The following is a 21172-nucleotide window of genomic DNA, read 5'->3' on the forward strand; positions in this document are numbered from 1 at the left end:
CGAACTTCAAGGCGAGCACCGCCATCGAGCACCGGCTTCACCAGCGCACCAACAGGACTTTAGCAATGGCGGTAAGCCCTTGCCCTCTCTTTCAATTTACTGCATTCGATTCACGCTTTAGATTGGATTTCGAGAATCGATTCAAGCGCAAGGAGAAGATTGAATACAGGGGTCAGGGGATTGGGTTTGCCCACTCGATTCGGCACAGTACCGATGGCAAAACTAGGCCGACTGAAACAAGCATGCAATGTTGGCAAAGTCCGAGCGATCAAACACACGCACAAGAACCGGTCGCTGCTAACCAATGCACATTCCGGTCCTTGGCAAACACTGACCACCAAACCTTTCTCGGGCACTAAAAAAAGCAGCGTGATAACAAGGGTTCTTATTTTCAGTCCACTTGTTAGAAAAATAGAGTTTGTTATTTCTCGCAACAATTTTGTTTTGTTTTGTTTTCCTTTCCGTTGGTCCTACTGCAAGAACGGTCCGCCTCTCCCTCTCTATCTCCGATCCCCCTCCGGCGCCGGCGCGCCGCTCCCAGCATCCAAGCACGGCTTTCTTGTGAATCCCCCTTCTCCCAGCTCTCTCAGCGCCGCCCATGGCTTCCTCCACGGCCGCTGCAGCCGCAGTCACATCTCTCTTACCGCCGCCCGTGGGTGCCGAGAGGCCGGTTCCCCAGGGCCGCCTCCTCTTCCGCGCCTCCCGCGCCCGCTCCAGCCCCCTACGGCTCAACCCCGTCCGACACCACGGGCTCTCGCCGGCGCCTAGAGCGGCCAAGGTCTGCCCCTGTTTTCCTAACATTAAGGAATTGCACAATTTTACGGCCTTCTCACTGGTCAGTTCTTGATTCGGAATTATAGGCTGTGGAGGCAGCGAAGGCTGACCCTCTAAATGTCATGATAGCGGGAGCTCCGGCGTCTGGGAAGGGCACGCAGTGCGAGCTAATCAAGGCCAAAGTAAGTTCTTTGGGAATATGGGTTCAGCCTTGTACATGGTTCCCTTTCTTTCTTTCATGATGCATTATGTGAACTAAATGATACCCCACGCATTGCCACGGAATTGGATATATAGTTTATAAATATCGTGTAGAATACGAATTCAGCACTTACGATTTAAACTATGTGAGAAATTTCTGCATATGCAAAGAATAAAAACTTAACAAGAAAACTTGTGCATGTCACGATTAAATGTAATGTGATTTAAAACCCACTTAGAATACAGTAATGCATGTTGTATGGTAGAGGATTCTCATGCTATGCTCGGATGGATGCTAGTGGATCAAGTTAGTAAATCTAATGGTTACAACAATGCACACATGTTGAGATAATTAGAAATAGTGCAGATCTCTCTCTTTGGGATATAGGATTGGGATCTAGCCTTGTGTTATTATGTCATGTGTATTGTGTAATTAGCCTTGTGCATTTACAACAAAATGTGGTAAAACGTTTACGACTAGCTTTCCTTGTTGCATCAAGTAACTGGCACTGTAATTTGCAGTATGGTCTGGTGCACATTTCAGCTGGAGATTTGTTAAGGGCAGAAATCGCCACAGGCACCGACAATGGGAAGCAGGCCAAGGAGTTTATGGAGAAGGGACAGCTGGTTCCTGATGAGATCGTTGTTAATGTGGGTATATTTTCTTCGCAATTTCATTAATGTGTTTCAAGTGAATGGTGGTAACACTGAGAAACATTTCTGGGTTACCGCCAGATGGTGAAGGGGCGTCTTCTGCAACCAGATGCTCAGGAAAAGGGTTGGCTTTTGGATGGTTACCCGAGAAGTTATTCACAGGCAATGGCACTGGAAACTCTTGGAATCCGGCCTGACATTTTCATTCTATTAGATGTAAGTGCCCGAGCCCAGCTATGGCAAATTATTGGTATGTGATGCAAATTGTGGGACATAATTGACCTTGTTGTGGTAAGGTACTAGCAGTACCAAGTAAGCTTGAACACTGCCTCTAGACCTTGAAAACTGCTGGTAGCTACCCTTAGCCTAACTAGTAGTCTGAACAGGGCAAACACTGCTTCTTTCAAAAAAAAAAAGGGCAAACACTTCCATTGTGACCAATGTTGGATTTTCCTGAGAAAATGGAGATAAATATAGTCCCTTTTTTGGTACTAGTTACATAATAAAATCTACATATTTACCCTTTCAAGAATAAATAAGATCCATAATTTCAAGTTGCGCATTTAAGTACTTTCTAAGTGTTAACACTGTAATATGGCAATACACGATGTATTTATCATGCTTTCTCTATCGTGTTGAAACTGGCTGCAATTCAGTAAACAAATTCTGAAATTAAGAGTGTAAGTACTAGCGTTTTTTTTTGTTCAGTAGGAATATTAGCTCACCCGTCGAAAATGTAGGTTCCCGATGAACTTCTTGTTGAAAGGGTAGTTGGCAGACGGCTGGATCCTGAAACTGGGAAAATATACCATCTAAAGTATTCTCCACCTGAGAATGAAGAAATTGCATCCAGGCTTACACAAAGATTTGATGATACAGAAGAAAAGGTACATGGTTCCCATATTATTAGTTAAGATAATGACAGCATAGTTTTGCATTTATTATTAGACATGGTGGAAGTGCTTATTTGTTATTAGTCATGCAGTACATGGTGTTGCTACAACACATTGTTTTTTGTCTGCTGCTAATTAAAACTAGCTTGACATAGTTATTATCTCACAGTGGACCATATTTCCATGGTGGGGAAGTTGTGCATTTTTATTTTGTATTTACATTCGATAACAAGACTCGGTCACTCAGTATATGGAAGGCACGTGCTGCCTGGTCTAACGTGTGTCACCCAAAGAACAAAGTGGGGCTGGGTATCCTTAACCTGACTGCAGAACGAGGCCATGCTTATGAAGCATATAACAAGCTTTACGACAAGGCTGATATCCCTTGAGTGAAACTAGTTTGGAACTACTACAATGCTTCCTGGCGGTTTATAATTTCCCTCCTCTCCCCACGCCTCTGGTACTGTGCACCCCTTCTGGTGGAGAGATGTCTTTAACCTCTCCCATAAATTTAGGCAATTAGCTTCCTGTTCTATTGCCAGAGGAGACACTGTTCTTTTCTGGAATGCTTGCTGGTCTGATCATCTGATGAGGAGAAAATTCCATGGAATTCATGCATTTGCCCTTGATAGTCTTGCCTTGGTCCAGGATGTTCTCAATACTCATGAGCCCTTACATCTCTTTCATATTCCCCTTTCCAGGCAGGCTTTCGATGAATTTCATGAATTCAGAGAGTTTCTGTCCAACATACATTCATGCTCAGTTTCCTGAAGATAATGACTCTTGGTCCTTCTCTTGGGGTGCTAGGCTGCTAGCTTCTCATCCTCTAAAATGTACAGAGCTCAGTTTCAACACATTCATGCACCTAATAACTCCTTTTGGCTCTGGAATTCCAAATGCACCCTTAAGCCCAAATGCTTTGCCTGGTTTTTCTGAATGATAGGCTCAATACAAAGGATATGCTTCAATGTCACCAATTTCAGCCTCCTGGTGGTGTCAGCCGTGCCCTTTGCAACCTGCATACGTCAAGACTAGGGACCACATTTTCTGGCTTTGCAGCTTCAGCTCTTCATGCTGGAACATTCTTGGTATTTGTTTTGATCTATCTCAGTTTTCCTTGGATGGGGTCACCTCCAGGGTAAAGCTCAAGATTGGCAAACCTTCTACTTTGAGGTCCTGACGGTGGCTGCTTGGAATATTTGGAAACGAAGGAGTGGGAAGATCTTTCATTGCTCCTAGTAAAGCCTCCTGGCTGTTTAGCTTCAAAAGGGTCTCTTCCTTCTTTCTTACAGAATGAAGGAAGAGCTTGCCATCCCTCTTAGAGCTTGGCTTCATACCCTTGAGTATACTCCTTATGGAAGTTGTATGCTCATAGTGTGCAAGACCTTGCACCAATGTTCCAGGATGGTAGAGTTGCCGATGTAGTATGCTGGTTCTTGAACTGCTTGTTATGATGACGGAAGCTTGCAGAGAGTGCTGTTTTGAGTACTTGAGTTAGATCACTCTTTCCTGGTCTCACATATCTCATTGACCGTTTATCTATATATGTGGATTTTATCAAAAGAATCTGATTTTCAAGTGTGTGTTCTTCTGTTCTTTTACAGGTTAAGCTGAGGTTGCAGACTCATTATCAAAATATCGAGTCCTTGGTTTCGATATATGAAGATGTTATAGTCAAGGTAGGCGATTTATCTCCTTCATACTTAGAATGCTCTGCCTTATTGGTCAGCTCAAGGCTGATATGCTATTCTACTTCACGTTGTCTATATTCCGCCGAATTACCACATCACAGATTAGTTTGAAGTCGGGGAGAAAAGTATAACAAACATATATTTTTTGGATTATGTACTTTTATAAAGTTGAGCTAAGGAACTAAATCATCATAACTTAGTTTCTGTTCAGAAGTTGCTTAACACATACCGTGTGGTAATCATTAACATATTTTTGTTCTGCTGCCTAGATGGAGTAGCTCTTGTTGTTGTTAAATTCCTTGTTCGTCCATGGCATTCTTTATTCTACTTTTGTTGTCGAGGTTGTGCACTATATAGAGCAACAACTAAAAAAACTCACTGAGCAAACATTTCATAATCATGATGTATCTAGTTACCTATAACTTTCATGTATCTCTTTCACTGTCATCTGTGGTTTAGGTAAATGGAAATACCACGGTGGAAGATGTATTCGGTGAGATCGAGAAGCTGCTCACTTCCAGCCTTGATAAGAAAACAGAAATGGTGGCTAGCTAACTCATAAGCAGAGAAAGCTGCGCGAACCAGACATGTGGCTGAAGCATGATTTTATTCTATTTTTTGAAGACATGCAGGTGACAAAGCATTGATAGGATGATATTTAGAAAAGCCCTTTGTTATTCATGGATGTAAATGCGTCACTGTTTTGTAATGATCTTGACTAGGAATGCATTGATATACAGTGCAATTGGAAGGATTGCCTTGAGTTTGCACTTTTCAGTCTACATTTGTGTTGCACAACTTCATTGCATGTATTTTGTTTTACTCTGGAATCTGTCAGGTATTTCTGATGCTAGCTGAGGATTCTTCGTGTGACGATTTTGTAACATTACAAACCAGAAATCTGGCTGCAGAACTGTATAAGCAAAATGTATACCCAATATTCACAGTATGTGATGGAAAGAAGAACAAACTGAGATACGCATTTCCTTGTGAGCACAACAATCTTTCAATCAACAATTTTTTGCATCCAACACAAACCAGGGAGTGAGACCATGCTGCAAGACAAACCGAGTTCGCAGGGTTGTCGCGGCATATTCTTATTTGTTTGACCCAGACTTTCGACCACATGATCATCTTGTCAGCACTACATGATTTCAACTACAGCTCGGCCAACGATCTTGCCCTGGTTGAGATCCTCATAGGCGCCGTTCGCCTCTTCGAATTTGCATTTCCTTGATATGGCGTTCTCGAGATTGAAGGCGCCGCTCTCAGCAAGCTTGACTATCTGAGGAAGATCTTGCCTGGCTCTTGCACCATACGAGCCAATGATTTTGACCTGGTTCCAGTAATCATGTTAGCAGCCAGCCAATGTTACACAAAGCAAGCAAGGAAATCCAAGTAAAACGGAAGCATTGAAAATTGATGCAATGGTATTGCACTAACACTATACGAGTAAATTGAGGAAAGGGCCTATATGTGCCAAGACGATGTAAGTTCGAACATATCTGCAGGACCTAGCTTAAGGTCTGGACAACAAACGAACAGTAATCTGATGGAGCTAGATGCATACCTGTCGGCGAACAAGACGGGTTATATCCACCTCGCCTACTACGTTTGTTGCAGCAAGCCCGATCATAACAGCTTTACCTCCATCTCGTACACTTTGGGTGCACTGGGAAAATGTTAATGCCTTGCCAAGTGCCTCCACAGCGACATCCACACCTCTCCCACCAGTGATTTCCTGTGAATAATGAGATCATTCACATCTGAATGCGAACACTAGCTAAGACTGAAGAAGCAACATCTGGACAGCCCATGATCAGGATGAGATATCGAGAACTGCTACCTAAACAAACTGTATTGAGTGGTTTAAAACTGCAGAACTTGTTGTATACCTTGATCCTTTCAACAGCGTCTTCTTTAGCTGCGTTTACAGTGTGGGTTGCTCCAAGTGTTTTTGCATTCTGGAGTTTCTCATCGAGAACATCCACCGCAATGACTTCGGAAGCTCCAAAGGCTCTTGCTATCTGTAAACAGCTGCAGTGTTGGAGTAATGAGGATGCGCCAACGTAACCTACTACTCCAGAGTTTAGGAATGAATTTAATCCTTTCTTCAAGGAAATACAAATATCCTTATATCAGCTAACCTTGATCCAACCCCGCCAACCCCAATCACTGCTACTGAATCACCGGCACGCATTTCAGCAGCATGCCTCAAAGCGCCATATGCGGTGAACACAGCACATCCTAGAATGGCTGACTCTGTGTACGGCAACGAGTTAGGAAGAATTGCTAATGCATTGGCCGGCACAACACAGTACTCCGCAAGCCCGCCCATACTGTACATGTACACTGGTTTTCCTGCAGGCATTGCAATAACATCAGCAACACTACAATAATACTATATTGTGACACTAGCGACAGAGTATGTAAGTGAATATTCTGAAATTACCGTTGCTGCGTAGAAATAGTCGGGTTTCACCATCATATAGTGTTCCTTTAGCACGATTGTACGCAAAGAAAGACTCACAGAGGTCTTCCTGGCCCTGTATCAAACCCATGTACATGGATGAGGTCAAGAAAACAAAGCAGCCCTTCATAAAGGATGATCTGATCCAGAGAAGGCGGTACCTTCACACAGTAAAAGCAATTCCCACAGGGCATTATGAAGGCTCCAACAACATGACTGCCAACTGGAAACCTGTTAATTTTTTAGGGAGGGATAACCGATTAGTTCCAGAAAACCACCATCAGAAAGTTGGAATAGGTGAATAGCGTTGGTGACAGTGCTTCCATGCTTTACCCCTTCAACAGGAGTTGCAAAAATATTTAAGCGCTCAAAAAAGGTAATCTGATGGAAATCCAGCATGTATCTGTGCTGTAAATTTTGTGCAGCTCTCAAGGAGCCAAGCATTCAATCGAACTGAAGCACCTCTAGTTATCAGCCTAAGCAGGTGTTGATGTTCCAAAGAAAAGACTAATAATAAACAGGTGTTGTCTCTTGTTTTCAGCTGCATCGGTATATACCTATTGACGATCTCAGCGGGCGTGTGCGCGCCATGGTCGACAACCTCCCCGGTGATCTCATGGCCAACGACACAAGGGCTGGCGAAAGGGAGTTCGCCTTTCATGACATGGAGATCAGAGTGGCAAACTCCACAAGCTGCATAAGTTGAGCCCATGTCAGATGAAAACCTTAGGATTCGCCCATGGGAGCTGTGAGACCCCATTCCGAGAGTCCTGAGTCACAGGATGCAGACCCAAGTCAAACGAACCTCACAGGAGCATGCATACTTGTTTAGTCAAATTGGGTATATAATCATCCATTCCCCTTTTTTTTACAATAATTTGTTATTTGTTATGCATTATGGCACAGCATACCTAACCAGCAGTGTAAGTCAGCAACATTTACTCCAAATTTCTCTTGTAAATTAGGGAGAGAGAGGAGGGGAGAAGAGAGGGAGTTCATCTAAATCTATCGGGAAGGAGGAGTGGCGGGGGAGGGGAACCTTTGGTCTTGACGAGGACCTCGCCGGCCTTGGGGCGCGGCATGCGGAACTCCTCCATGGTGAGCGGGCGGCCGGGCTCCCAGAACACGGCCGCGCGCATGAAGCTCGGCCCGCCCGACACGTGGTACCCCGAGGCGTCCGGCACCGACGACGACGACGACGACAAGGACCGCCGGAGGGCGCCGCCGATCCGGCTGAGGGCGCGGCGGGAAGCGGTGGAGATGGACATGGTGTGCCTGCCAACGGAACTCTGCAACTTCACCAACTACTCTACTCCGTTGCTGTCTTGCTGGTCTGTTTGGAGAGACCATATTTATACAACAACTCTCAAGCATTTTTATACTGAGCACTCCAACTTTTCATTCAGTAAGCGGCTGCTCCATCATCCAACCAAAGAGAGGACCGATCGGATCGATTAGGACTTTCTACACATGTTTATTCAACTGCTACTGCACTTGTTTTTGCATTAGGATTAGCACAGCAAATGGAAAGACCAAATGCTCAACAAGAAAGCAACAGCGGCTCATAGTTTATTCTCGGAGAAAAGACAATAGATCGGCACTGCGGATAAGGATCCGGATGACGATGTCGGTCGCTTTCATCGGTAAACAAACAAACAAAGAGGCTGCTAAAGGAAGTACCAAATAACTCAACGACAAGTTGTAGCATTAGTTACAATAAATAAAAAAGAAGTTGCAGCATTTCTTGAAACTATTGGAGATGTGCAAATTAATCAACAGAATGACATGAGACAATCGTGAATATTATACATACACCTTGTCATCCTTGGTTTACCGGCCAAACCCGTGTCTGTCTGTCTGTCTGTCTTGTCCAATCCTCCTATATCCATCCACAAAGGCCTCCAAGAATGATCATCTGTTTGCTCCCAACAAAAAAAATGGACGAATACCTTCTTTTTGTACATTTAAGCACCTTATATATACACGCACGATGAAACCAAAAATTGACGAATGTTGTAGCAATCTGTACAATCCCTCGGCGGCAACCGAGCTACTGCACAGCGCCGACGACGCGCAGCTTCTCGTCCCCAATGATCCACCTTGTCAGCTGGCTTGGGTCCTCGGCGAGGGAGCCGCACGACGGGATGATGCTCAGGTCTGAACCTATCACCTGGTAGTCGTCCAGAGCGGCTTTCATTTCTGCCTCCACCTGTGCATCGTCCGTAAGTTCGATGTCCATGCTAAGAGCCTCCCTGTAGTGCCCTTCTTTCTCTGGGTCGTGCTCAAAAGGATCCATGACTGGACCCTGCAATGCCAGAGGGCAATGTAAACAGGTCAGGTTGCATGTTTTGGACGGTCGCAGACAGCGTAAGTTCAGCAGGATGCTTTGCTTACCTGGCAAAATTCGGAGTAATGTTTATAAGCACCGCTGTTCTCATCTTGATCGTATAGCAGTGCTCCACTGTACCAGCCATTGTCTACATCCGCTGTCGTGAATGCTAGATACCTGCAAAATTAAGGGCTCCAAGGATTTAATAAAGCATATAAATGGTAGATTGTGGACTTGATAGACATCAGAACACTGGCAAAGGATATCTATCTGGACTATCCTGGTACAACCTTCTGAAGTTGTCCTCCTCGCATGAATCTGCCGAGGAGGAAAGCCAGTTCAGCTCCCCACACAGAGACACATTCGTCTCATCTTTGTTTCCCTCGTTCGCATTTTCAACTGGAGTAACTTTTGTTGTTGGAACTGTCTCTGCATGTTTTCTTTGACCAAACAACCAGTTTGGGCTTTTAAGTTGTATCTCACTGAATCGTAAAAGCAAGCTGTAAGTACAACATCAAAAAAGTAAGTTCAACCATGAATCATGAATGAAAAGAACTACATACGCTGCATCGGGTGCCATTGCAGAAGTTCCAACACCACCACTTGGCCTTAGATCAGCATCACAGTGAAGCCTCACATTCCTTATCGAACTACAGGTTCTTTCTATAAGTTTGTCGAATGAAGTAAGTTTCATCCTAGAAAAGTCCTCTTTACATGCTGGCACAGGGCTCAATGTGGGTCTTGGGCTCATGGCATCTCCAGATCCCCCGGGCACATTATTTCCATGTGGGGAACTGTGAATTAACATGAATAAAACACATTTTATTGCAGGAAACTACACACCAAGTCCCACTCTTTACATGTTAAGGGACTAAAATTGCACTGTCATAACGAACTGAAGTATAACCAGGATTCAGTTTACCTAAGATGGTAGCTATCATCACCAGCTGTTGTCACGTGGAGATAGTAATCAGTATCCAGATCCCAGAGAGCCGGTTTTCCTTCTTGAGGTTGGAAATAACCCAGAAATCTGGTAATATCACAAAACAAATCAACTTCTCAAATTCCACTTACCACAAGAGCCCAACTACTATCTTGTCTGGTCAAGATTTTATGGATGATGAACTCACGTGCGAGACTTACAAATTTATAGCATCTTGTTTCTCACCGTCGGTGTAAGCATTGCTGTAATATCGTTTAATTGATTTCAGAAACTCCCTAGATTGAGTAGTAGCCTTCCACTTCCCTTGCCTCTCGGGGAAAACCTGAGAAGAAACAAGTATATACAGTTTATGCTCACTGGGAAACAATGAGATGGAGGGGGGGGGGAGGGGGGGGAATTTTGGCCAGACCAACAGTAATGCCATCCGCACTAGTATATACAAATAGATACAGAGCAGGACAACCAAATTAACACTCCATAGTCCATCCACAAAAAAAAGGTATTTGCTACATTAACTCTGAAGTAACAACAGGATGCTCCCCATGAGAGTTTTATGGCCATTACAAATTACTCATATCCTCTTGTCAACATAAGATGAGACAACAAGAGATGAAAGTACACTAACCGTATTATGTGCTGCAGAGCCTCCGTACTGATGAGCAAGTGCATCACCCATGCTCTGGTACATTTCCATTAAAGCTGAAGCGATGCTGCTATCTGGGTGGATTTTTGAAACATCTGTCAGTCCCATCGCATGAAGTTGCCTCCCCAAAGCAGCAAGGCCATAAGCATACTGTGCGACATTTGTGCGATCCAGGCAATCTATGCAATTCGTACGAAGAACTCCAGTTTGATAACAAGGAGCATCACCAAGAGGCTCATGTTTGCTATCCTCTTTTCTCATATCCTGAGAAGCTATAGAACCAAGTGCATCAGCATTGCTAGAGAGTCTCGGAAGGTCTCCAGAACTAGCTCTTATTTCAACATCCCTGTGCAATGAAGAAGTAGGAGGGAATACTGTCATTTTGCAGTTAGGATATGAGTAGTGCCCTTATTCACAACTTTAACAAACCAGTACAGTTATGGTTCATGATTTTTCCATAAACAGCCTTTTAAACCTTGGTCAAATTCAATTGGCCAGTGATTGTACTTACTTTCTAAATAAACTGGATCGGATTAATATAAAACTTGTCAAGTACTCCCTCCGTTCCAAAATAAGTGTCTCAACTTTGTACTAATTTTAGTATAAAGTTGTCCTAAAGTTGAGACACTTATTTTGGGACGGAGGGAGTATATGCTTGGCAATCTTAGAGGGCAGTACATCTGCCTGTTATAAGCTAGTATATTATATATAGTGGTTCAGTTGTTTTACACAAGAATTAATATATGTACCTTGCAGTGCTAGTTCGACTAAGCTGGATAGACCTTCTTTTCTGAACTTTTGGCTTCCCACTGTAGTAAAATCCAGTAAGGTCCAGTGCTTCACTCGCCACACCTCCTAAAACACCCAGCACATTTGCGGACTTGCTGACATAACAGATAGAAAATCATTAGCAGATGAACAGACACCAACTTATGCAGTTCTGAACTTTCAAGGATCAGTATAAAACCTTTTCGCAAATTTATGAAAATCCCAGTGTATGAATCTCAGTTTCCTCTCTTCTGGGACATTCTGATTAAGATATCCAACTGCATTAAAGAATTCACGCCTGAGCATCATCTCCCTTGGCCTTTTTTCAACAGTCTACACAGAGAGCACAAAAGCAATAACGAGTCATATTGAGGACAAAAGGCAATGATTAGCTGTACAAACAAATAAAAGTGGGCTAGCAGCTCTGTACCACAAAAGCCGAACATGTAAGCAAGAAGTTACTCAGGAAACCCTTTTTTAAATTCTACTCAGGAAACTAGTTGGAAGAACTAAGAGGAAAATTCATCTTTTACAGAAGTAGATTTTACTCCAAATGGCATGTTACTTTTGATGTCTTACATATTGTTTAGTAAGAGTACTTGGGAGCGTAAAGAACCACAAAGATGCTGTACTTTAGCAATTAATCTTATGCATAACAGTCAGTTGAGCTACTAAACTTGAGGTCAAATCTACCAAATCTACATGATAGATAAGATTTGTAAAATTCGTTGAGATAATGACCGTTTCTCTGTATCGTGCACATGAATCGTTAGTTTCATCTCAAAATTAAAGGGAAAGGCAACATCACAGCAGAATCATCACTGTCAACAACAGACGGAAACATTCAGATCCTAAACCAAGTAGCAAACACATACCTTTATTAAATTAAGTATTATGATAGGCTGTCCATATCGCTGAGCGAGATCATCAAAATGTAACTTGGTTGCTTCATAAGTAGGATCATACCTCTGCACTGCACCAGAATCCAAAGATGAGAATGCACACAAAAAATGTATTTCAAGCTTTTAGAAACAAGCCCAGATAAGAGATTGGGCAAACATACAGATAAGACACAACATCTTTTTCTGATACGCAGTTGTAACAAATGATCAGATAAGAAATTTAGTCTCACATATGGACATTCCCCAATCAAAATAGGTCATTTAATTTCACCTGTTTGGTTACAAGGTAATTTTCTAGAAAATCTATTTACCAAAAATATCAGGCTTAGGACTAAGTCGGCCAGCCTCTTGTGACCAAAAGAGAGGGATCGATCCTCGCATCTGTACTATTGCACTCATTCTTCCCTTCCAGGAACCAGCTTCCTCTTCAAATACTATTTGCTCTGTTTCAACATCGTTTGCAACTTTTCCATGGTCATTCACGCCTCTTTTCAAATACCTACAGATACCATGTGGGAGGTAGTAAGTTTTCACTTAAACAAAAAATTCAGATTACTAGCAGAGCATAGACAATACTTTGCTGGCCTCATTTGGCAGAGTAGAGGAAATCGCGTCACCCAAAACAAGAATTTACACATGCATGTGATAATTGATAAATCAACAGAAATCAAATGAACATAGATGATAGGATAGAAGCATGAATAAATGGACTTGGCTGATATAAAGTGAAAGAAGATCCAGAAATATGCAGTCCTACGAGCACATGAAACCTACCGTGTCCCAGCAAAATGCCGAGATCTTCTCGAAATGAGAATAACATTTAACTCCCTGCCAAATACTGACAGCTTGACCTGGAAAATAAATTGTGGGTTGTGTCACATGGAAAGTTAATAAACAATAGTCGTAACACATCTAATTAAGCACTAAAACACAGATCAGCTGCAAGTTGGGCGCTATTGGAAAAAAGAACAGATAATCTGAACAAGAAGCTAATCTAGTAGCAGTGCCCATCAAGCAAGCACTAAATCATAATTTTCAAAGGCTAGTCAAGTGATAATGGTTTCATTCATTAAGGAATAAAGAGATGGTAACTACAAAGCCCTACTCAACCATCACTAGTCATTGCAAGATCTCGTCCAACTTCTTTTCTCTGATGGAAAGAAACTATCAAACTGAAATAATAGCAGCTTTTCTGTTAGGTCACAATTGTCTCAGATTCTGTTAAACAAAAACAATTGAAATATTTTGAGCAGCAAATTCGTATGCATTCTTTATCAAAATTTGTTAGTGGCATCCCCTTCTAATTTTCTCATAAGACCCAGTGAGACAGATAATGCAAAGCTCCAAGTCAAATATGAGTAATATCAGAAATGGAAAAGCAAGCAATAGAAATAGTAATGGTAGCAAAACCAATCTAGATGGCAGACTATTTGCTAGGCATAACCTGCTTAAAGTGTCCATGAACGAGAGCTACACTCCACAGAGCATTGCGGCACCTTGAGCGAATCGGCTCTGTCAGAAAAGTGTTCCATACAAACAAATTTTCATAAGGTGTTTCCTTCATCCCTGCAGAGGTGACATTCTGCTGCAAGCTCTGCATGATTGGGTATGTGTAGCTATAGAAGAAATCCTTTGTGAGATCAACACTGGCCAAAAGCTTCTTGTACCTGTTACGGAGACATCATATTTCACAGCATTTGGTAAATAACCAAACTTATATACATAACTGCCAAAAAAATCAAACTATCAAAGATAACTTGTACCTTAGCTCGTTCTTAGAGGTTGCAACATCTGTCTGTACAGATGAGTGCGGGATGGTGATCATCTGGCTCTCATCTATACAATATATAGCATGGCCACAGATGCAACCGATTTGACGGCGCTTGGTGACTAAAATCAGGTAATATGACTCCAAGAACTTGATGCAACCTACATAGCAACAGAAACAAAAACTTCAAAAAAAATGGCAGGAGTATGTGAGTCCTCTGGCAAAGAAAGCAGTCACCAAATTGCAAAAGAAATATAACCGGGATTCAGAGGTTAATGAATTAGCTCTCAGTTTGCATCATTATTATCTATGTATTTCCGTTACCAGCTTCTGACTGTGCTTAAGCGTGCCTAGGCGCTAGGTGACAGCAGAATTGTAGCCTCAAGCACTGATAGGCGTGCGCTTAAGCGTGCCTAGGCGCTAGGTGACAGCAGAATGTGTGGCCTTAAGGACTGATAGGCGTGCGCTTAAGCGTGCCTAGGCGCTAGGTGACAGCAGAATGTGTAGCCTTAAGCACTGATAGGCGTGCGCTTAAGAGTGTCTACTCATGTGCTTACGTGAGATGGGCACTAGGAAGTAGCAAACTAAGAATTTAAGCCTAGAGCTTTTCTGAGCCTTGATTCCTAGTAAGGAACAAGGAAGTTGTTGCCAATAGATCCAAGGGACATCTTTCCTCTTTTGGAATTCATAAGCAAACGAAAGAAAACATGACGGCATAAGTATACCTTCCTATGACGAGCCAACTGAAACAAAACTAGCAGGGATTGGTTGGAATGAAATCACGGCCAATTTGCAATACAGAGACAATTTATCAACTAAAATAAGTTACCCACACTTCCTGGCATGGTAAATCTGCTGATAAATATTATCATATACCTCCAACTTAATTTTCCAGCACAAAGAAACCACAAAGAATTTTCCAGCAAAAGGCATTGACCAACTAGAGAAAGGCTTTCTAATTTCTGACAAAATAAATCTTATGACACATTCATTTGCTTTAACAGAACAAATTCGTCCGGCTTAATTATAATTCGTATGAATTAAGAATGAAATTTCCATGGGATCAGTACAGCGAGCTAGGTTAACAATGCAACCCAATCCAATCCAGTGCAATGGGATGAATGAACGAACGAACGTTCTGGTCGGGGCACCTGCGATGCCGTAGGCCTTGGTGACGAAGGTGAGGCCGCCGGTGGAGCGGTTGCCCTCGGCGATGCGCTGGAGTAGGCTCTTGACCTCCTGCTGGGAGTACCAGACGGGGTCCTCGCTGAGGTGGAGCTCCGACGGCTCCGAGCGGTCAATCTTGAGCACCCGAAACCACCGCTTCTCCCGCGAGCTCCCGATCACGTAGAACCTCTGCGAGCACAGCCAATTCCGACGCGTCAATTGAGCAAGCTAGCGAGCGAGCAATCCCGCCGGGCGTGCGGTTGGGAGAAGGGGGGCAATGGATGCTTACGGCGCGCGTTTCGTAGAGGCGGAACTTCTCCAGCGTCGCTGACGCCGCCGTCGGGTCGTCCGCCTCCGCCGCCATCGATCCCGATCGAAGCGCGCAAGGGAAGAGGGGGTGGAAGGGAGTCCGAAGGGGACGATCGGAAAGGGGAAGAAGGGGGCACTGCGGATATTGTATCTAAACGCTGAAGGCGTCCTCCGCGGAACACGTGACCATGTTGTCAAGGCGTCCTCTTCTCTGCAATGTACAAAGCGTATTGAGAACTGTATCACGTATAGATCGCAGGTATTGCATGGTGTTGGCAACTTGGGATACCCTCGTGCGTGCGTGCCTACGTGGGCTTCGAGAAGATGACAATTTTAAGTCGTTGGTTTTTATTTTTATTTGCGAGGAAGTCGTTGATTTTTTTAAATAAACTTTCATTAAACTCTAGGCACAACAATATCGCTGGGGATTCAACCAGACCATACCCAAACTTTGCTAACTCATGTGCTACTTTATTACATGTCGGAGTACAGAAAATAAAACTAAAACATTGAAATGACATAATACAGCAGCTCCTAGCCTCCCTTATCAGAACTCCGATCTCTCACAAATCAGCATCTCCCCTTACAAGCGCATAAACAAGATTCTTCAAGTCTGATTCTAGCACAACTTGATGCACCCCAATTTGAGCCGATCCTTCAATTGCAGCTAGACAAGCAAGTGCCTCAGCATGAATAGCACTCTTAGGGCTTTTTTGATTTAAAGGATTCTTAAAGGAATTTTGAAGGATTCTAATTCTTAGGATTTTTTTCTATCTTGGTTGTTTGATTCGTAGGATTGTAAACCATAAAAAAATTTCCATAGGATTCATTTGCACTAGATTTCATAGGAAACATCCCATCCGCTTAAACCTCTTTAAAAGAATAATGTGTTTTTTCTATGCACAATCAAACACTCGTCAATCCTGTAGGATTCAAGACGACATTTCACTCTAATCCCATATTTTTCCTATTCTCGCGTTTTGAAAATCCTACGAATCAAAGAGGCCCTTAACATTTGTGAATTTCCCAGCTACAGCCGCTATGACATCACCCTCATCAGAACGTACAACATAACCATATACACCATCTCCCCTATTCTCATGGAATGCAGCATAAAAAGTGATCTTAACGTAATCTGCACATGGGCGTTCCCATGATTGAACCTCATGCCTTGAGGTACCATTAGACTCTTGAACCTTAGTAAAATCCTGTAAATGTTTACAGATATTAAAACAGACCTAGTCAAACGATCTCCATTGCTCTCCTGCATTTACTTTGTTCCGAGTATTCCACCAGTCTCACAGTACAACACCCACCAAAACCTGCTTCTCGGAACTAAGCTTGCATATGGCTTCAACTACTGCATCAGCCAACGAGAGCGACAGTAGGCCTAACCTGATCTCTTCCAGATTCATGCTGCGCCACACTTGTTTGACAAACTTGCATTTCAGAAAAATATGACTGTCGGCGTCCTGGGAACGGGTGTTGGATTTCGGCTTCTGGCAGACCCTTGAGGTTCGAACACTGGGATGCGCGCGGGGATTTCGCCTTCTACCTACCTGCACCCCACCGCCTCGCTAAGATCTAAGCTATGGAAAGGACAGCACAAGAGACACAGGGTTTATACTAGTTCGGGCCACCATGGTGGTGTAATACCCTACTCTAGTTTGTGGTGTGGTGGATTGCCTCTTGGACTGATGATGATGAACAATACAAGGAAGAACAGCCTCGCGAGGGTCTGTTCTTGGCTGGGGCGATGAACTGTTAGGAGGAGTTCAGTCACCCTTCTCTCTCTATCTGTGTGTGATGCTACTCGGTCCGATCCCAGCTTGCTTCTGGGTTGGCCTCTAGACCCTCGATTGCCGATTGCCTCTACCCTGGGGGTGGCTAGTCCTATTTATAGGCAAAGGCCCTGGGCCTCTTCCCAAATATTGAGCGGGAAGGGCGCCAACAATTGGCCATTTTGAAGGGGAACATCTGGTACACTTATCCTGACTAAAGTTGGTCCTCGCCTACCAAAGGCTCTGGTGGTGACGCTGGCTCGGGCTCCACAATGACTTTCTCCCTGCCGTTGGGCTGGTCTTGGTCTCATTGCACCGAAATGGGTGCCTTTGCTTGATGCTCTCGCCTGCGCTTGCTCCCTTTGCACCAAAGATGAAAGGAGGACACTGCGCGGCCTGGCGCCCGCCTGGCGCCCTTGGTCGTCATGGCTTGCGTCACGGGCACCTCACGAGGTACCCCGCCTTGATCTCACCGCCTCCTCGCGAGCCAGCCTGATGAGGCCGTGCCTGAGGAAGCTACGTGTCGTCCGCCCCGCGAGGCTTGGCCCCTCGCGAGGGTCTTGAGTCTGTGTTGATGAAGATGGGCCGTGCTGGGCCCCCCTTTGAGCCACGCCGCAGGCCGCAGGCAGGCAAGTCTAGGGACCCCCATTCCCAAAACACCGACAGTAGCCCCCGGGCCCAAGGCGCGCCCGGACTTGGCCGTGCAAGGAGGCGAAAGGGCAAGGGTGAAGCGCCGCGGGCCCTAACAGCCTGCGGCCTTGGGCGCCGCGTGGCGGTTGATTGGACGTGGGCGGCACTGTTCCCCCGCGCCCCCTTATTTTGCGCCATGCTAGGCGGACTCGTAGTCGTACACAGCCGCTCCCCTTTCTGCTGCTCGAGCGTCCTCTGTCCTTCCTCCTCTCGAACTCCAGCTTCTGTTTTCAACCCAATCTCGAACCTTCCTCCCCCCTTCCCATCGCCATGGCTCCGACGAAGAAGGGAAGAGGGAAGAAATCCATGCCTCTGCCTCGCTCGCCGCTGTTGGCGCCCCCCGCCGTCGACCAGTCGATAATCGATCGAGAGGGCTTGGGCAAGGTCAGCTCAGCTCTAGCCACTATCTTCAATGAATGCGGGAGGACGACGGCCTAGCCCGCGTCTCACTTCTCCATCGACAGGATAGTCACTGAGGTCCAGTATTTTGCCGACGCCCTGTGGGCGGGTCTGGTTCCCCCTCTTTTCTGATTTCTTCAATGTCGTGCTTTCCCACTATCAGATCCACACGATGCATCTGGGTCTTGAATCCATCACCCTTCTTTCGGTCTTCGCCTTTGTTTGTGAGGCAATGATGGGCATCCTTCCTTCGATTGCCTTGCTGCGCCACTTCTTCTTTCTGCGCCTTGTCGATCCTACCCAATGCTCGGCGTGCATGAGCTTCGCTGCCGCGCCTGAGACATCAGCCTCGAGGATTGACTTCAGGCTCCCTCCGCCTGCGGCCGGGTTCCGCGAGCGGTGGCTGTATGTGGATGTAGGGGTGCCCAGCCCCCTGCTATCGGAGCCAACTTCGCCTGCTGTCCCCAACTCGGGCTGGGGCCAGGAGATGCTCGAGAGCCCCCGGTTCGTCTTCGTCTGGCACCGCTTCGCGTTCTTGAGGTCGCTTGGCGTGACAGCGCCCAAGGTGGTGAAGGAGTTCCTGCTACGCCACATTGCTCCTCTCCAACGCCACTCCCGCTGGATGTGGGCCTTCAGCGGGCGTGATGATCGTATGAGGCTCCAGGAAGAGGACCTGACGCCTAAAGTGCTGACGACAACGCTCTTGATCCTGACTGGGGACCCTAACCCTGGCAGCATCCAGCAGGGAGGGGCCTTGCTGTACCTCTGCCAGAACAGGGGCGACTTTGTGAATTAGATGCCTATCTTTGATGAGTGGGGGCCGCGCCCCGCCGGCCTCCAGGGGCCTCGCGAGAACCCAGTGATGGCGACTGCCCTTCCAGTCGGCCAAGGCGACTCTTCCTCAAGTGGCGGTGCAGGGAGGCATGAGGCGCCAAAGGCCGAGGGGGCTCCCGGCGGGGTAACAGCGCCGACCGATGCTCATGAGGGAGCAGCTCTTGGGGCCCGTGCTACTGAGGCTGAGGGTGACAAGCAGCTACCCTCAGCGCCTGCGACTGAGGCCCCTGAGGCTCCAGCCGCTTCTCTTGGTGAGGCGATTGGCAGCGCGCATCAGGCAGGCGCCCCTGATGCGGATCGCCTTGCCGCTCCGTCTTCGTCGCAGGTTGATCCCTGCGTTCAACTCTTGGGCCGCTTCCGCATGGACTTTGAGGCCCTCCGGAAGAAAAGGGAGGCCCTGGGCGACGATTACCCTTGTCGCCTGCTGAAGCGTAGGAAGTACTTCGCCACTGATGAGTAAGCCTTCTCCTTTTCCAGCTCCCGATCCTTCTGTTGCTTTTACTGATCCTTGCTCCGCAGGCCCCTTCCAGCCGAGCTCGCGGAGATGGCTGAGGTGCCGTCCCCCTTGGCTTCGCCCCCTCCACCGTCCTTCAGCGCTCCAAGCAGCAGAGCTCTTGTGGTGAGGGCGATCGGAGAGGCGAACCGTCCCGAGGCGCATCGAGGCCCTGCGCACCTCGCGATCCTCCTTTGCGGGCCTTCCTGTGGCATAGCCAGCCTGCCATGGGCTTCTCACCTGGTCGTGGACTGCGATTGGCTGAGGCGCTCCCTGCGCTCCCCATCTAGGGATGGGCTGGCCCCAGGCCGGGCTTCTGGCATGGCGTGCCCGGCCGTCGTGAGGGTGCCAGCCCCCAGCCCCCTGCCCAGAGGGGGAGTGCTGATTCGTGGCCCCCGGCGCTTGCTCGGGGCAGATGATGGTGTGGAAGACGTGCTCGAGCGTGCCCGGGAGCGTCGCGCTCTTCGCCAAGGATTCCTTCGAAGGGCGGCTGACGCGGTGAACCTGCTTGGTGAGGAGCTTGCTGGTGAAGACGCGCGCCTTGAGGCCGAGGGCCTGCGCCTGGCTGCAGAGAGGCGCGAGCTGGAGGGCGCCATTGCCCTTGCACGTCATCAGCGTGATCTTGCCGACGGAGAGGCCAAGGCGTCGCTGGTGGCCTCTCGGGAGGCCCGATCTCGGGCCGATGAGGAGGCCCGGGAAGCTGACCGGCGGCGAGAGGCGGCGGAGGAGCGGGCTCGGGAGCTCCTGGCCTGGTGCCACTCACTGGAGGAGCAAGTGGAGCTGCGCGAGGCAGTCCTCGCATCGATGAAGGTGGCCTCTGGCGACCCAGTAGAGCTCCGGAAGCGTGAAGAGGCGCTGACGCTGGAAGTCGCCGAACGTGCATGCGAGTACGAGCGTTCCACCAAGATGTATGTGACATGAAAGAGTAACCCATGATTCTAACTCTTTGTGCATTTGCAGTCCAAAGCAAATTTTGAATATGCACAAATTTAGGGGGAGCTCTTGCTTATCACATACTTCTCAAAGCGACGATGTATTTCACTCTTATTATCATTTGTCGAAGCTTTGATCTATATGTTGTCATCAATTACCAAAAAAGGGGAGATTGAAAGTGCAACTATCCCTGGATGGTTTTGGTAATTCCTAACAACATATAGCTCATTGAGCTAACATTACTCCAAGATGAATATTTCAGGAAAAGCTCAATGGATGGCATGGCATGGATGAGGAAAGTGGATCCCTCAAAATTATAAGGACAGAGAATTGGCTCAAGCTTCAAGATCAAGACTCTACATTTTATATTTTAGTGATCCAAGATCACATTGAGTCCATAGGAAAATCCAATACTATTAAGGAGGGATGAGGTGTTGCTTAATGAGCCTCTTGCTTCATGTGCTTAGTGATATGCTCCAAAATCCTCAACTACCTTTCCATATCCACATATGACCTAAACCCAAAGTCAA

At 46.2% G+C, this 21172-nt stretch overlaps 3 protein-coding genes across 4 annotated transcripts; 1 reads left to right on the plus strand and 2 right to left on the minus strand.

Annotated features, from left to right (window-relative positions):
• The first annotated feature begins 410 nt into the window (after positions 1-410).
• On the plus strand, positions 411-4995 carry LOC123147626 (adenylate kinase, chloroplastic). Its single transcript, XM_044566890.1, has 7 exons — positions 411-778; positions 861-956; positions 1498-1626; positions 1711-1845; positions 2370-2516; positions 4127-4201; positions 4673-4995. The coding sequence occupies exons 1-7, from the start codon at positions 599-601 to the stop codon at positions 4766-4768; spliced, it is 858 nt and encodes a 285-aa protein (XP_044422825.1). The 5' UTR covers positions 411-598; the 3' UTR covers positions 4769-4995.
• A 172-nt stretch (positions 4996-5167) lies between these two features.
• LOC123147625 (alcohol dehydrogenase) lies at positions 5168-8031 on the minus strand. Its single transcript, XM_044566889.1, has 8 exons — positions 7723-8031; positions 7241-7376; positions 6845-6914; positions 6666-6759; positions 6361-6574; positions 6109-6250; positions 5784-5954; positions 5168-5549 (listed from the first exon to the last, which is right to left on the minus strand). The coding sequence occupies exons 1-8, from the start codon at positions 7949-7951 to the stop codon at positions 5358-5360; spliced, it is 1248 nt and encodes a 415-aa protein (XP_044422824.1). The 5' UTR covers positions 7952-8031; the 3' UTR covers positions 5168-5357.
• Positions 8032-8348: 317 nt separating this feature from the next.
• On the minus strand, positions 8349-15749 carry LOC123147623 (phosphatidylinositol-3-phosphatase SAC1). 2 transcript variants are annotated; one of them, XM_044566887.1, is made up of 16 exons: positions 15493-15749; positions 15188-15392; positions 14032-14197; positions 13713-13935; positions 13043-13119; positions 12580-12767; positions 12242-12339; positions 11566-11699; positions 11348-11482; positions 10581-10944; positions 10156-10277; positions 9935-10042; positions 9576-9806; positions 9303-9494; positions 9078-9189; positions 8349-8988 (listed from the first exon to the last, which is right to left on the minus strand). In XM_044566887.1, exons 1-16 carry the CDS (start codon positions 15565-15567, stop codon positions 8734-8736), a joined length of 2685 nt encoding a protein of 894 aa, XP_044422822.1. In that variant the 5' UTR covers positions 15568-15749; the 3' UTR covers positions 8349-8733. The 2 variants fall into 2 exon arrangements, with proteins under 2 accessions (XP_044422822.1, XP_044422823.1); XM_044566888.1 differs by lacking the exon at positions 15493-15749 and having other exon boundaries at positions 15172-15392.
• Positions 15750-21172: the final 5423 nt, after the last annotated feature.

The sequence above is a fragment of the Triticum aestivum genome, chromosome 7A (genome assembly GCF_018294505.1).
Source record: "Triticum aestivum cultivar Chinese Spring chromosome 7A, IWGSC CS RefSeq v2.1, whole genome shotgun sequence".
Taxonomy (NCBI): Eukaryota; Viridiplantae; Streptophyta; class Magnoliopsida; order Poales; family Poaceae; genus Triticum; species Triticum aestivum.

What these genes read in the sequence shown, in the direction of transcription:
- LOC123147626 (XM_044566890.1), top strand. Translation starts at nt 599, where the DNA reads ATGGCTTCCTCCACGGCCGCTGCAGCCGCAGTCACATCTCTCTTACCG. An exon ending in GCGAGCTAATCAAGGCCAAA is followed by an intron (nt 957 to 1,497) that starts GTAAGTTCTTTG and finishes TGTAATTTGCAG; the next exon opens with TATGGTCTGGTGCACATTTC. An exon ending in TTGATGATACAGAAGAAAAG is followed by an intron (nt 2,517 to 4,126) that starts GTACATGGTTCC and finishes GTTCTTTTACAG; the next exon opens with GTTAAGCTGAGGTTGCAGAC.
- LOC123147625 (XM_044566889.1), bottom strand. Translation starts at nt 7,951, where the DNA reads ATGTCCATCTCCACCGCTTCCCGCCGCGCCCTCAGCCGGATCGGCGGC. An exon ending in GTTGGCGGGGTTGGATCAAG is followed by an intron (nt 6,251 to 6,360) that starts GTTAGCTGATAT and finishes CCAACACTGCAG; the next exon opens with CTGTTTACAGATAGCAAGAG. An exon ending in ACGCTGTTGAAAGGATCAAG is followed by an intron (nt 5,955 to 6,108) that starts GTATACAACAAG and finishes CATTATTCACAG; the next exon opens with GAAATCACTGGTGGGAGAGG.
- LOC123147623 (XM_044566887.1), bottom strand. Translation starts at nt 15,567, where the DNA reads ATGGCGGCGGAGGCGGACGACCCGACGGCGGCGTCAGCGACGCTGGAG. An exon ending in GCCTCTACGAAACGCGCGCC is followed by an intron (nt 15,393 to 15,492) that starts GTAAGCATCCAT and finishes CTGTGCTCGCAG; the next exon opens with AGGTTCTACGTGATCGGGAG. An exon ending in ACCTCTAAGAACGAGCTAAG is followed by an intron (nt 13,936 to 14,031) that starts GTACAAGTTATC and finishes TCTCCGTAACAG; the next exon opens with GTACAAGAAGCTTTTGGCCA.